Source organism: Motacilla alba, chromosome Z (assembly GCF_015832195.1).
Source record: "Motacilla alba alba isolate MOTALB_02 chromosome Z, Motacilla_alba_V1.0_pri, whole genome shotgun sequence".
NCBI classification, from domain to species: Eukaryota; Metazoa; Chordata; class Aves; order Passeriformes; family Motacillidae; genus Motacilla; species Motacilla alba.
This window is the reverse complement of record NC_052046.1, coordinates 54,336,766-54,351,690: the sequence shown is the minus strand read 5'-3', so window position 1 is coordinate 54,351,690 and position 14,925 is coordinate 54,336,766. Positions and strand designations below refer to the sequence as shown.

The 14,925-nt window shown below is 37.0% G+C and overlaps 1 protein-coding gene across 3 annotated transcripts in view; it reads right to left on the bottom strand.

The window, feature by feature from the left end:
• MLLT3 (MLLT3 super elongation complex subunit) overlaps window positions 1-14,925 on the bottom strand; it is a 117,100-nt gene that overhangs the window by 18,108 nt on the left and 84,067 nt on the right. For all 3 annotated transcript variants that reach the window (XM_038123607.1, XM_038123610.1, XM_038123609.1), the window contains one exon: window positions 2,676-2,754. In XM_038123607.1, the coding sequence (XP_037979535.1) occupies window positions 2,676-2,754 (79 nt within the window). The remainder of the gene's footprint in view (window positions 1-2,675; window positions 2,755-14,925) is intronic.

Genomic DNA, 14,925 nt, shown 5'->3' with positions numbered 1-14,925 from the left:
TTCCTTCAGCTCAAGAAACACAGTACTAACATGAATACATTGAGCCTGAGATGAAACTTTCAACTCCCTATTTGCTAATGGGAAAATTGAGTCAAGGAGTGTCCTCCCTGGTCACTGCCAGCAGAAAAGGGAGACATCTGTCAGTCAGTGCCATACTCATAACAGGGTAATGAATATGGCAGTGTTCCCTTCATGGGGGAGGACAGTTTTATGGACTGTTCCAGACATAGCAAAGTTCAGGCCATAAGCATTTTGACTAGTTTTGTGCAAGTGACCTCTTGCACAAAAAAAAAAGCTGTTGTTTGGAATGATTTAGCACTAAGGCTGCCCTAAAATTTGGTAAATTGACACCGTTTGGACAGTTCACAGAAATGAGCTTTTTCTCTGTTTTCACACCCTAGGAAAGAAAACCAGATGGTCCTCATGGGCAAATTCCTGATTGACCAGACATTTGTATAGGTGACAGTATGGCACTACTTCTTGTCCATACACCCACAGCTGATATGTAGAAGCAGCTGAGTTGTGCTCCATTTTCTGTCCCTGTTTGAATCTCACGAAGACAATGCTCAGTTGCAAATGACAACTTGTAGTCTGACTGAATAACTTACCATCTGACCCTTGAAGGAGGGAAAAGGCTTTTATAGAAGCAGTAATAAAAAGAAACTTGGACTCCTCAGATACATCCATCACTGACAGCCACATGAGCATTGAACCACTTGTCATTCAAACAAGTTCTCACTTAGAGTAGGAGCATGTCTGGGAGTCTGAAAAGCACATTGCTAGCTAACTTTTCAGACTTTTCTACCAAACAGCAAAGCATTAATTTTTAGGTCTTTTTCTTCCTAGCATGGATAGCAATTTTCTGCTTCTTGCACGCTTATTCTAAAATTCCATAACAACCTTTTTAAAGGTTTGTGAAATTGTTGCCTCCTAAGATATCAAATCAGTTAAGGAGAAACTGAAAATTAGGAGTTGCCCATGAGCAAGTTTTCTTGGTAAGGAAGCAGATAAATATCAAAGTAAGTCCCAAGGACAGAAGAACTTGAGGAACCTCAAGTTAGCCCACTGTTTATGCAAAAAGGTGGAAAAAGTTCATGCTGTGTTTTTTTGACGCCTGAGTGAGCTTTGGAGTCTAAATGCAACCAAAAAAGAGCAACAGTCCTAGCACGTAACTTCCAGGCCAAGGGAAAAGCATGGCTTCTGACCAGAGCACAACATTCATCATGAACATGGCATGGTGCTGGTGCTCCATACCTTTGATATACAAATGCATGGCCTAGACAATAAACATGCTTACTTTATTGTGGTTTCTGGAACTCCCAGAAAGAAGCAGAAACTGCTATTTACTGCTGCAAAAAAGAGAAGATGCATATACCATTTGCACTTCAGAGCTGTTCACACTGGAGGACAAATCTCCCATCTATTCTAGAGAAGAACTGAAAGACAATATGTGATACGTTTTGTATATGATCCAGAAAAGATGGAAGGGACCAATCTGCTCAGAAGAAACTATTAATTCAACAAATTTTTTTTCCAGCAAAGATAGCAGATGCAGAAGTGAGTATCTAAGTCTTTTGGCTTGTAATGGACAGTTTACACCACTAAGGTTTTTGTGAGAACAAAAATGGGGGTTCAGCAGGAAGTGTATCTGTTTATTGTTAGATAAATATTAACTGCCTAAAGCCAGTCATTACCACAGTTCATTTCAGCTCTTGCCCTCTTTCACATGGAATAACACTGCCAGAAAACATCAGAAAATCAGTACCACTCACCTACAGAAAGGCACTAGGACAGATATGCATCACATAATCATGCACAAATCTATTTCAAGTCAGCGTAGTGCCTGAGGCACTAATGTATTGTCATAACCTTAAATCAAGTCTACCAGGAATATAAATGGCTAAAACAAACAATTTTGTTTAGTCAAAGACTGATTTTTTAATGCTCCTTATTCAAAGAATAAAACAAAAACTCATTAAGAATGTATCGGTTGTACAATCTTATAAACCAGGGCAAGAAGCCAACCAGGAACTAAGTAGTTTAACAGATCATGGAGAATGAATATCAACTTATTTACAGAAAACATGCCTTGGCAAAGTGTCTAGGAAGAAAAATGCATTCTTTATTGAGTTTCAAGTAAACTGAAATTATTAGCCAGAAAACCAAAATGCAAACTTTAAGTCTAACCATCATCCTTCCGTGCCATGTATTTGAAGTAAATATTGTGTGCTCTTAAAACTTCCCAGTAGTATGGGATGCTCAGAGCCTTTGAAAGGGTCTACATAAACAGGGTTTCTGTTGGCCGCCCATGGGAAACCACACTTTTCCAGGGCTTCAGATGGAGCCAATTGCCATGCTACCTAACCCTGCAGAGAAGGACAACTAAGAAACATAAGGTCTTTTGGGTTCGTCCTCTGTTAAGTGACTGGCATGTATTTAGTCCTTCAAAACAATATTCACACCCTTTTCTCAGATTCCCAGTTTCTTTCTCTCCTTTTATTTTGCCCTAACAGCCACATCTGAAAACAACCTGCAGAAAAATCTCTAAATCAAAACTGTGGCTAGTTCAGGCAGTGAAACACAGAAGAAAAGAGGTCATGAGATGCCATGAGTTCTGTTTTTATTGGCCCCTTCATTTCACACATTCCTTTCAATTTCTTTTCCTTTACTGGTACCTTGTTGTCTGTTGTTTTGAGATGGTGTAAAACTGGAACTGGAACTGGAGCTGGAACTGGCAGGACTGGGCTGTTCAGACTTAAAAGAAAAAAAAAAAGAAAATAAATAACATTTTAAGAGACATATTTTTTTGCCTAGAAAAACTCTTACGGTTAGTTACTGCCTGAAGCATTCTGTCAAGAAAAAGAAACTGTGGGGCCAAATTATACTCAAAGACCTTAACTTCAGGTGTCAGTGAGGCAAACATCGTGGAAATTACTATTGCACTCAACATACATACACACTACTACATCATGTCTAGTTCTTTGCTAAAGTCTAACAAGAAGTTCCCAAAGCCTTGCTTGAAAGATTATACAACATGAAAGCCTAAATGAGTTTATAATGGACCTAAGGCATCTCTGTCATTGTCATACTGGAGATGCAACATTTTTCAAATTAGCAATGACATTGTGGAATTGAAAAACAAAAGACCTGAGCAGACCACACTAAATGCCAGAAAACCTCAGACAGTTTTCTTTCATCTCCGTTAGAAAATAAGTCTTAATATAAGGATTCAAATGAAACTTTATTGCTGCGACTGAAATTCTCCTAACACTTTTCATATGTATCAAAACTCTGCAGATTGTAAATGTGATTGAACCAGAAGGTATGCTTGGTTACAAAAAGAAATTATGTAGAATTTACCAATTACAAAAGAACTGGATTTTTAAACAGGGCTAATAAAATCAGTGTGTATTATTTAACAAACAGTTCTACACATTTTTTCCTACTATTGTTTAAAATGTGTAAATTTTCCTTTAGTTTAATGAGGAAGTCCAGTTACTTAATTGAAAAATTCTGTACTATTTTACTCTTCAGCACTGAAGAGTCTTGCTTCCTGCTGCCAGGCTGCATGTCTCCATATATGTTTTGCCTGATTCCTAGACTCAATGATACATCCTTGCACTCATCTGTGTACATGAGACAAAGTATGAATCTGGTATGTGGGCAGAGGGGATGCTAATGGAGAACACAAAAGAAGTGGCCATACAGAAGGACAGTGAAAATCAAATTAGGAAATAATGGTCTAGTATTGAAAATTAAACCTGCATACACTTTAAATTTTATACAACTGTGTTATCATGATGTGTTGTCCAGGCTAACCAACATTTTCTGATTCTCCTTGCCTCATGATTAAGACAAAACAAAATTATTTTTAAAAATGACAGCAGAAATATCCAGTTGGTAAAACTCAGTTTTCACTACCTAAGCCTAACAGTTGCTTTTTCTCCATAAATCAATCTATTGTTGCCCTTCATAATAGAAGGCAGGCAGATTTACTGCCTTTTGTTGCCTTTTCTCACGATGAGATGCCTATTGGGCAACAGAATGCTTGAGAACAACACCGTTAACATCTGCTCTCCTTAAATCAACATCAGCTCCAGTTCTCACAGACACACAGTCAAAATATAAACTCTGTACCTGACTGTGTGGGTGTATACCACTTATATACAACCAAATCAATCCCATGCAACAAAACCCAACCCAACCAACAACACCACTCATTTCAGAGTACCAAGAGAGATTCTTACACACTACATAGCATCAAACCTTTTTGAAATACACTGCAGCATCACTTGACACGGCTCTGAAAATCAAGCATTTTTGAAAAAAAAAAAATTTCCTTCCTGAGTTTCTGTAAAACCTTACAAGATTTTTAGCTGTAAAATAATCATGATAATATGAAACAGACTGCAGTGATGAAGAACAAGTGTCCACGCAAACTTTAAAGACATCAACAAACTAAGCTCAGTTGTCTAGCTGCAGGCTACTCTTAAACATCTGGTTTATCCATCAATTTCTGCTTCTTGCAGCAAAATTACTAGCTGAGAACTGGTTTCTGCAGATTTCCATTAACTGTATTTTTTTTATTAATTTCAACATGAACTTCAACTTACAGTCCATTCCCTCAAAAAAACAAACAAACAAACAAACAAAAAAAAAACAAAAAAAAAAACCAGAAAACAAACCAAACACTAAAAGACAGTAATATTTGGCTTTCAAGTGCTAAAAGTCTAACATTAAAAAAAATATCGAATATGTACAGTGACTATTTAACTATTACAAGTTCACTACTTTCTTTTTTAACCAGCTTGCTTGAAATGAAAAAAGGGAGAAAGGCCTAATCTCATTCTCATTATAAGGCATGAAAATACCAGTGAAATTGCTCTGTGCCAAAATTTTCTCACAGCATTAACTAATTGGGTCAATATCACAAGAACAAATGAATATAGATACATACAAAGCTTTGTATTCTCCTGGTAAAAATTTGGCTCTGCTTTAGCAAGATCATTTTGAGAACTCAAACCACAAAAACTCCTTAGGAAACACACTGATCATCCAGACTTATTTTAAATGGGTTCCTAACAACTTTTGAAACTATTTACTTCATTTCCTTAAAAATCCCAATCTGAAAATTTATTCCAAGGAATACAGATTAGCATAAATATTTAAACTGTTAAGTATTAGATATGAAATCTTCATTTTTGACTGAGAAATCTGGGTGAGAGAACACCCAGAGGAAACAGCTGCTTTTAATCTAAGAATGAATGTTATTAACAGAAAAGATTTGCCTTTTCCGAAGGAACTAAAAAGATACCTCTGATATATGAATACAGACTGGTGCCAACAGCACCCATGCTTCTAGTTAACAGCGGTGTATTTTATCACTTAAGCAATGCTTTTTGACAGTTTTACAGATTGTTAACCTATGGACTTAGGTATTTATGGCTTTACACACTTGGGCTTTCTGCTCTTATTCACTGGTTCCTAATCACAAAATATTTCTTTTTTAATAGGTCTGAAATTAACTGAAGCCTACCTTTCAACAAAAGTTTAAGATAGTATCAGTAAAGAGCTTCTCTCATATGACCTTTTCCTGTTTTACCAGTTTACTCTTTCTACAGACAAGCTAATGAGATTTTGGGCCTGAACTGTTCATTAGTGCACTGACCCTATATGATTTATTGCATTCTTAGACAGTCTACTTCGTTTTAATGCTCTCACAGTGATGCACAGTAGACAGTGACTTCTTTATTAAGCCTGATTGAGGGATTCTGTGCTTTGAAACTGTTCAGCAAAAAAAGGCAATTTTCTTTGGCACAGGTCTTCCATGAAAATGTACCTTTTTTACCAGTGATTTTTCTAAATCACCTGGCTTCTGCCATTTTCAAATTCTTGTCTGTTTTTACAAGTAGCTCACTCTTGAGCTGCAAACAACTTTCAGGCAAACCCACCTGTTTATAGCAAAGGGTATAATGGAGCTGTTTCTGTAATATTTTTTGGTTGTCCCAGTTTGTACAACTTCTTGGGACTGTCCAGTCCAGGGCCAGTAGCTGGACTTAGATGATCCTTGTGGGTACCTTCCAACTCAGGATATGATTCTATGACTCTAAAAATAACCCCCATTATTTCAAGCTCTTTATTAATCCTTACATTAAGAAATAGAAGAGAGCTGTATGTGGGTGATTGGTTTTTCCAGCCTTTCCCTGAACCACTCTTGAAGGAAGCTTACAAATTGTTTCTTGAGGTAAACATGAAGTGGTGTAGCAATATCTCATTTCATATCAGTCAGTCTACGTATTTCCTAATTTTTATGCATGATAGTGTAGAGATGTATGTTCCCCAGTGCTATACATACTGAGAAGTCTGTACACTTGAAATTACTTATACACCTGAGCATTGCATCCACTTCCACTTTGTGCAAATTTAGAATTTCAGGGAGGAGGAACATGCTCCTGTAGGACAAGCCTTTTTCTCTTACAGGACTCCTGTACTTACAACATTTACTGTCACTTAAGTGCCCTGTCAGTGACTTCAGCTTTCAGTAGAATAATTCAATCTATCTGTAGTTCACACGAGAGGTTTCCACTGAATATCAGCAAACAGCTTTTCACTGCAAGGGTAACCAATCATAGGCACAGGCTCCCTAGAGTGATTTTGTCATCTCCCTCCCTTAACAGATATTGAAAAGCCGTCTAGACAGGATCCTGGCCACCCAGCCCAAAGTGGCCCTGGCTGAACAGGGCAGGTAGACCAGATGACAGTCAGAGTTATCCTCTAACCTCAAGGAGTCTGTGATTCTTTGAATTTGAAGCACAGCCTTAGTTTAAAAAGTAGCATCAAGAAAAGGCCTTAATCAAATCTTTGCAACTGTTTCCTCTGAACAACTGCAATGAATCAAGTGGGATTTGCATTTCCTTAAAGACTGTCCTACTGAAACATGTAATTAATTTTGAAAGAAAATCCTTTTCCTTCTGCATTTATAAATAGATTTTATTTTACCTTTATAAATCAAATTTGAGACAATACTAATATAAAAACTCACAAATAGTTGAGATTTAGAGAAGATTCATGTACAGGAGACTGAGCCAAAAATGTGGATAAAACTTCTTTTGCAGAACATTGTATAATAAAATTAAAAGATGAAGCACTAGTGATGATTGTTCTGTAACCTGTAGGGTATTTTTCCTGAAAATACCTTAATGGAAAAGAGTGGCAGACACATAGTAAAGCAAGCAAAAAAGTACAGGAGAGATCAAGGTTTGCCTTGTAGAGCAGCTGAATACTACAGTTTCCATGGATTTCAGGACTACAAGATAATGAGTAAACTAAGGATAAAATAAATTAAAATTGTATATGGTCACATGAGTATGAATGTGGTCCTTAAACACAAGAGGCAAACTGATGGAAGTTCTCATCAGATAAGCCTTACCAAGAAGGATAAAGACTGTCCTGAATATGTAGGTAATGCTGGCAATGACAGGTTATACAAAGGCTTTTCAAAACTGGCACTAAACACTGTTATTTAGACCACCAAAAATGTGTGAAAAGGCATCAATATTTGTGGAGAATTAATTAAGTACGAGCAGCGTAACATGGGAAATTTAACAGGTCTGTATTCCATACAATGTCTGAACTATGTGGGAAAAAGTGAGGCCAAACAATATAATATATACTTGCTTGGAAAACATTGCTCATTTTATAAGCCCAGTGGCACAAAAGCCCTGTGATGAGAGGATGGTGACTGTACCTCTGCACTCCTTTAAATGTGGAAAGGCCAAATGAAGCTGACAAGCAATACCAAGATACTGATTTTCTGAGAGGTTGACTTAACATTTTAAACTTTCCCTTTGAGAATTTCCACATATTCTATAAACAGAGCTGTCCTGTGCTAATAAAGGAAATGTGTTTTGGAAAGAAAGTAACTTCAATTTCAGTACTAAATACAAACCAGAAAATTCAGTCTTGCTATTAAAGCTAAGGTGAGAGCTTCATTCAACCATTCTACATCTGCTCTAATGGAATTAATAATGATAGAAGATAGGTAGTAGTTGTTCTGACTAGTCCCTTCAGGTGCTTTGTAGGAAGCTAAGGGTTCCCAGCTCCCTTCTCTTGCGCTGTTTTATCTACAGTGCCCTATGCTATGTGTCACCACTGAGAAGGACAGATGTTAATGCATTCACAGTTCACTGTTTGGGAAATTAAACACACAGTCATCTGTCGCTTTTGGGGCAGCAGGAAGGTGGTTCACCTAAATCCTCCCAGATCTGAGGTTCTAATGTTAAGAGTTCACACACTTATATTAACAATAGAAGCAACTGGAGAACCATCTACATGTAAAACTGCTATTATGTACTATGGTGCATTTCTCCACATTTGAAATTTGGTCTTCTCAGCCAGTACTCAGAGATTTTGCAAATTCACCTCAGTTCCCCTCTATTCTTACATAGCTCAAACTTGTAGAACACTCCCAGCATGACCCCACACTAAAACTTTACTATGTGGAAATCTTGTTGAGGTCATACAAATCAAGCAAATACATACCTAAATGTAGGAAAAACAACAGCTTTTTTTTTTTTTTTTTCTCAAGTCTGATGCACAGGCTCTTGAGCTCATGTCCCAGAAAATGAAATGGTTCAAAAATTTAACTGTAAACTCCAGAAAGATCAAGTGCAGATCTCTGTTGCCCCTGTCAGTTTCACAGCAAGCCTCATAGTATTTACTCTTCCGTCAAAATTAATTTCTGGGATTTAAATTATTATCTGAAAAACTCAGCTTTCATTTTATTGTACATTACAGTTTCAGTGAAAAGCTGTAGAGAGAAAAATACAAAAAATATATGCCGTATCCTAAAAAATTCTCGGGTCTCTAAAACAAAACAAAACTTCTCAAATGATTTTTCAAAATGTCATAATTTTTAGCCAGTCTTGTGATACTGTAAACTTAACAATGATCTTTAGATATGATGTTTGGCAACGACATGCTCTACACAAATTTTTCTCTATAGATCTGAAACATCTCATAAAATGGTTCTTAAACACTCGCTCTTTGATAATACCATGTGTTTGTCCAGTAGTTTTCACAAAAGATCATCCATATTATATACACACAGACCATACAACACTGATTGTCTGAGAAAAAACCTATAGAGCAGATTTCTGTTTTCTTACTGGTTCTTTACTATTTACAGTTGACACATCTGCATGCTGTAAGTTTGCCTACACAAGTACTTTTACAAAAAGAATACTACAAAAAGTAATCCTTATTTAAAGCTCCTTATCTCTGCTTCTCTGACTTAAAGTAACTTTTTGATATGGTGATCTGAGTTTTACATTAATAGAGTTTTGCTTCTCTTTCATAAGACATAAGAATATAATACACAAATACAATCTCTTACAAAAATATGTTTATATATAAAATTCATTTCACTCAAATCATTATAATATAGGTTACTAATGTAATGTAATGTAATTGATTGTGACCTGAATAGGTACCTTAACCACTGAATGAAGTTATTAAAAATACTGGACAATAATTACATTATTTGAAATACTGGCTAAATTAAGATCTCATGTAGTACAAATCAGATTAATCTTGAGTTTCACAGTGTTCAAAGGATCAAAAATATTGTATATGGCACAAAGTTGAAACATCTCATCTATAAACTGTCTCCTTTAGCTAAAATTGTAACATTTAACATGCAAAATTTTATTTACTCTCACTAGCCCTCTCCCAAAGCCACCAAGAATGGCCAAATTTAGGCCACCAAGAACGGATTCCTGCTTTGGCCTTTTCCTGCCGTGAAGAGTAACTTTGCAACTGAATAACTGTTGTCCAGAATACTCAGATCATGGCACTTTACTTGATGGTATTTTTACTCTTCTTGCAGAAGACACAATGCAATAAACTCTATCTTGAAACTATGGTTTTTTTCCATTTACAAAATACAGCTGCATTGTAATAACTAAAATCCACTAAAGCAGCATGGGCAATGGAAAAATATCACTCATCCACTGAAAGATACAGGCTGACAATTGTAGTATCTACTTCTTTTATTGACACAATTTAGACTGTAATACTTTTGCAGCTGATAATCTGAATTATGAAAGACTGTATACATTACTGTATGTAACCTCCTCCGTATATTTAGGTAATATCTAAAATGACCTCATAATGAGCAGCAAAATCAATTGATTTACTTCAGTCCTAATCAAGACTCTTCACCAAGTATGGTATTAAATTGCATAAGGTTTGCAATGGCTTTCTTACTGGGGTAATCAGTTGAGGCACTGACCCAGTTACTGCTGGCCCCAGTTGTGGTTGTCCCCTGATGCGTGAGTCATCTTTTCCTCGGGAGCTCAGGCACAGGTGGAGCTGCCTGTTAACCTCAGCAACACAACATAGCTCTGCTGCTGATAGGGTACTTATTATTAGTAGCCTTTAAAATCTCCTTTCATGTCGCTCTGAAATGATGATACAAGTTCTGTGGATACGTAAACAGAATTTTTGAAGTGCAAATAGCTCCATTTATCCTTATCTTCTAACTCTGCTGTATGAAACATTAATTCCTACAACAAAAGGCATCATTTCCTCACCTTTCCCAAATGGCTCGCAACACACTAAGTACACAGTAAGAAATTTCTTCATGTTCAGATAGCCACAAGCAAGAACAGGTAACATGTCTCAAGATACTTCAAAAAATCCTACATACATGTTCTGGATACAGGCACCCCCATCTTACAGTGCTACACATGTGCAAAGGCCGTCATTTTCATTAGGGCAAAGACAGCATTAATTACCGAATTTCTTGGTCCCTGGGCAGCAGCACAACGTTAAAACAAATAAACAAATAAATCTGATCACCAAATAAATCTGATCATGCCACTACTTGTTTTCAGCCCCAATGGTAACGAATGGTGTGAGATATTGCTGCTCAGAGAGGAGTAATAGAAACCCCACTGACATACCCAATGCCAGAAGCAGCACAAAGTACACATTTCTGTTGGGCAGATAAAGATTTCTATTCTCAAGGCAGGATGAAAGCCTGAAAGCTTAGAAGCCTTGAACAGAAAATGTTAAGTTTTAGTACCAATAGAGCTAGATGTTTTGCTCAAAGTTTTTTTGTGCTTTGGTTTTTTTTGGTTTTGGCAGAAAAAATCCACAAGTAATTAATTTTGCAACATCTTTTTCTAACAAAAATGTAAAGTGTACTGAGGTATTGACTAAGACGAAACAGTACTACTGAATAATGACTCAGAGAGTTAACACAAATTCACACTAACGTGCTTAAGCTATGTAGCAATTTTTCTACTGCTGATATGGTGATCTCGAACCACCTTCAATGAAGACTCAAAATATTATTAAAATTGGTTTCAGGTGTGACACTGCCCTTAAACAGCAATGGTTCCCTGGCAGAGAAGGAAGGAATAATGTTGTCAAGAGGGAAAGGCAGCTGCCATACAGAGGGCACGAAAGAAAACTGGTTGATTACATCTGCTTTCATTTATTTCCTCCACCAGGCTCACGTACACACTTCAGTATTGGGAGACCAGAAACACTCAGGCAACATCATCCTTGAGTCTGGGGCAGGCAAATCATGTCCATCAGGAGCATCCCTTGCCCATTTCAAGACGGCCCCCCAGCATCCCTCTGCAGTGCCAAAGATGAAGCACAGCCCCAGGGCACCACAGCACAGGGAGGTGAAGAGCAGACCCTCCTTCATCAGCAGGCAATGCACAGGCATGAGATAGGGTAAACACTCACGACAGCAGTGAGCTCAGTCTTTATCCTATGTTAGTAAAAGTTAAAGACTCACTTTTCTTTTTCCAGGGGATTATTGAGTCTTTTAAATATAAAAATTAAATTGTGTACTTACGGTATGTCCTGAAGAGTTCATGTCTGTCATCACCAGAGTACAAGCCTCTGATTGGGAAGTATTATCAAAATTATCTAATGAAGTTCACAGGGAGTTAGGCAGCAAACTTTCCAAAGTACATGAGTATACCATGACATTTCTGCCCCTCCCAAAAGAAGTGTATACATACTGGTTCCACATAAAAAATAAAAGGGCATAAAAGCCTTGACTATATCTAACTATTGTAGATAAAATGCCAGCTGAAAATCATCAGGTGTTAGATTTTATTTTAAATACATGCAGCCATTCTTCTGGGTCACAACATGATTTATATAAGTAGATAGATAAAGCAACTTCAAAGCAATGAAATCCTTATCAAAATCTCACCTCATCATGATTAAAATAAAATATCCTGTCTTTAATATTTTATTATTTTGACTGAAATCCACCTTGGCATCTCAAAATTGTCATGACTTTACCGGATATGAGACGAAGTCTTTTTATGCCACAAAACCCCCCAGACAGTTACAGTATTGGCACTACACATGCTCAGTTAAAACCCTTACTTTCTGCAGTATAGCAGGTAAACAGGGTTTCCAGTGCTGAAGTGCAGAAAAAATGGCCCAAATTTGAACCTGCATTTATGCAAAGACTTGACTTAATTCACGAGTAGTCACAATGAAGCAGATGTAACCAGCACTTGCAAATTAAGCAAAATACTGCAGCCTGTATTAGTAGCTTAACAATGATTAATGTTAATTCCATGGTCAAAATGCGACATTACCTAAAACTAAACAAAAACCCTACAGACTTTGCCTCTAGAATACAAAATTTCATGGCTATCACAAGATTACTTTTGCAACCTGAACATTTAATCATAGTTTGTCTCCACTGCTTTATTTCTAAATTCTTAACATTTCTGTAAGCCAGTGATTTCCCAACACACACTGGTAACAAAACTGTCTCACTTTAACATTTGAGCTTGCTGCCCAGAGGATCTCTACTTTTCTATCATGCTGCTTCCTCATCCAGCAATAGTAATTTCACCATATACAGAACAGCCTAACATGCACCCAAAGCTTTTGTGAGTGAAGACAAAGCATTTTTCACTTCATACTAACACCTAATTAAAATAGGCAAAGTAGAGCAGCTGAATGATTCCATACGCTGAATGATGCATAGATGCTGATGGCCATATTACAGTAGATGCTGATGGTCATAGAGCATACTTGTGCCTACTGCCATTTCTCTAAAGAGGTCTGCTTATCTTTGGCCACTATTTCTCTCTGAGCATATACCTAAAAGGAAACACCTCACACTGTACAATATTTATCTGGTTGTGACTACTGAATTACCTCCTTGACAGAGGAGTACCATGTTCAACAACAGCACATGAGTGGCTGGCATGGTTTTAAGAGCAGTGTTATTTCCCAGACTAGAAGCAGAAAGACTTCATTTAATTATCACACAAAAAGTAAAGAATGTAATAATATGACCATTGCAAACCCACAGGGCCCAGTCTGCAGTGAAGTACATGATCAGTATTAACCCTGTTCTGCACCATTAATCATCTTGAGAGTCACAACCACATTTATTTCACATATAAATAAAATCTATCTTCTCCTTTTTCTTTTTGACCTTTGGTAACTACATGAAAACAGCACACAGAGCTCCATCTCACTACTTTTGCTCCTGGCTTTAAATATTACCTGAAAAAGCTCTGACTTTAGCTCCAAGCCCTGGCAGAAAGTAAGCTTTTTCAGCTAACAAGGGCCTGGAGGTTTTACAAGACCATAGGGGTTTTCAAAATGTTCTTCCACTTTTGCAATCATCAAATTACTACATCATGTGCCAGATTGAATGTGGCATTTAATGGATTCCTTTAAAAATCTACTCATACTCTAAGACTGCTTTAGGACATGCTAGCAGTTAATTAAGTAAAAAGGCATAGTCTGTGTGATCTCTACTGTATTTTCATTGTTCCATAGAGGCCTTCTTGAGGAGATGGGATTTTTTTCCTAAAGGCAAAAGAACCACTAAATGTACTCTGCTTTTCATAACTGAAACTCCTTACCCCTGAGCTGTCACATTTTGCTAGCACACATTTCTGCTCAGATTTTATTTCCATAGGCTTTGACATGCCAAAAGGCCACTACCATTACTAATGCAGTGACATAATGCAGAAAGGGAAAAAAAAAATACATACCATGAGCAAAATAATCACACCAGAAAAAAATAATTTGTCAGAATTCAGTCCATTCACATGGACTCCCTAAAAAATCCACCAAACCACCATCATACATGGCAGACTGAAAAAGTTGTTATTCAGCTCTCTACAACTGGAGATACATGGAGAATATTTAACACCTGAATAGGTATGTATCATCTGCCTTATCTCTCTTGTGCCTTCCTGCTGCAGCAACTTCACCAACAGCCATGTAACACTTTTTCCCTTCCTACTCAGTCCAGCAAAATCAGCAATAATCAAGCAATAAGTATTTGAGCATCCCTTCTGAAATGGCTCCACAGCTCAAAAGGGACAGCTCCAATCATGGAAAATGCCTCTCTCAGATCCAACATTCTGCATTTCTCCATCTCATACAACAGCTTGCAGCTCACACAAATATTACAAGAATATCACCATATTTCAGCCTGGCAACAAAATCAAGGTCAAGTCCTTTTTTTTTTATCATGTTGCTGCACTGTCCCACATAGGAAGCAAACAGGTGAAGTTTTCATTAACTAAAACATCCTGTAATTGAATTTAAAAACAAAATATTTAGAATTTTGACGTGGACTGTGTTAATATGCCTGTGCTTCAATAAAACCATACATCTGAATGCTTTCACTCAATACTTTATTTCGCATGTTACCAAAGCCAGTAAAATAGCTTTTCAGCCTTTACGTGTGATTTCCAAATGACCTCAAAAAAAATCCCATACTCTTTTGAACATCTAGTAGACCAGTAACAATGAAGTTCAACTTACTTTAATTCAGAGATGTATTTGAAAAGTGATACTTAACAAAGCAACATGAAGAGAAATGCAGACATTTGTTTTATTTGCCAACAGCTC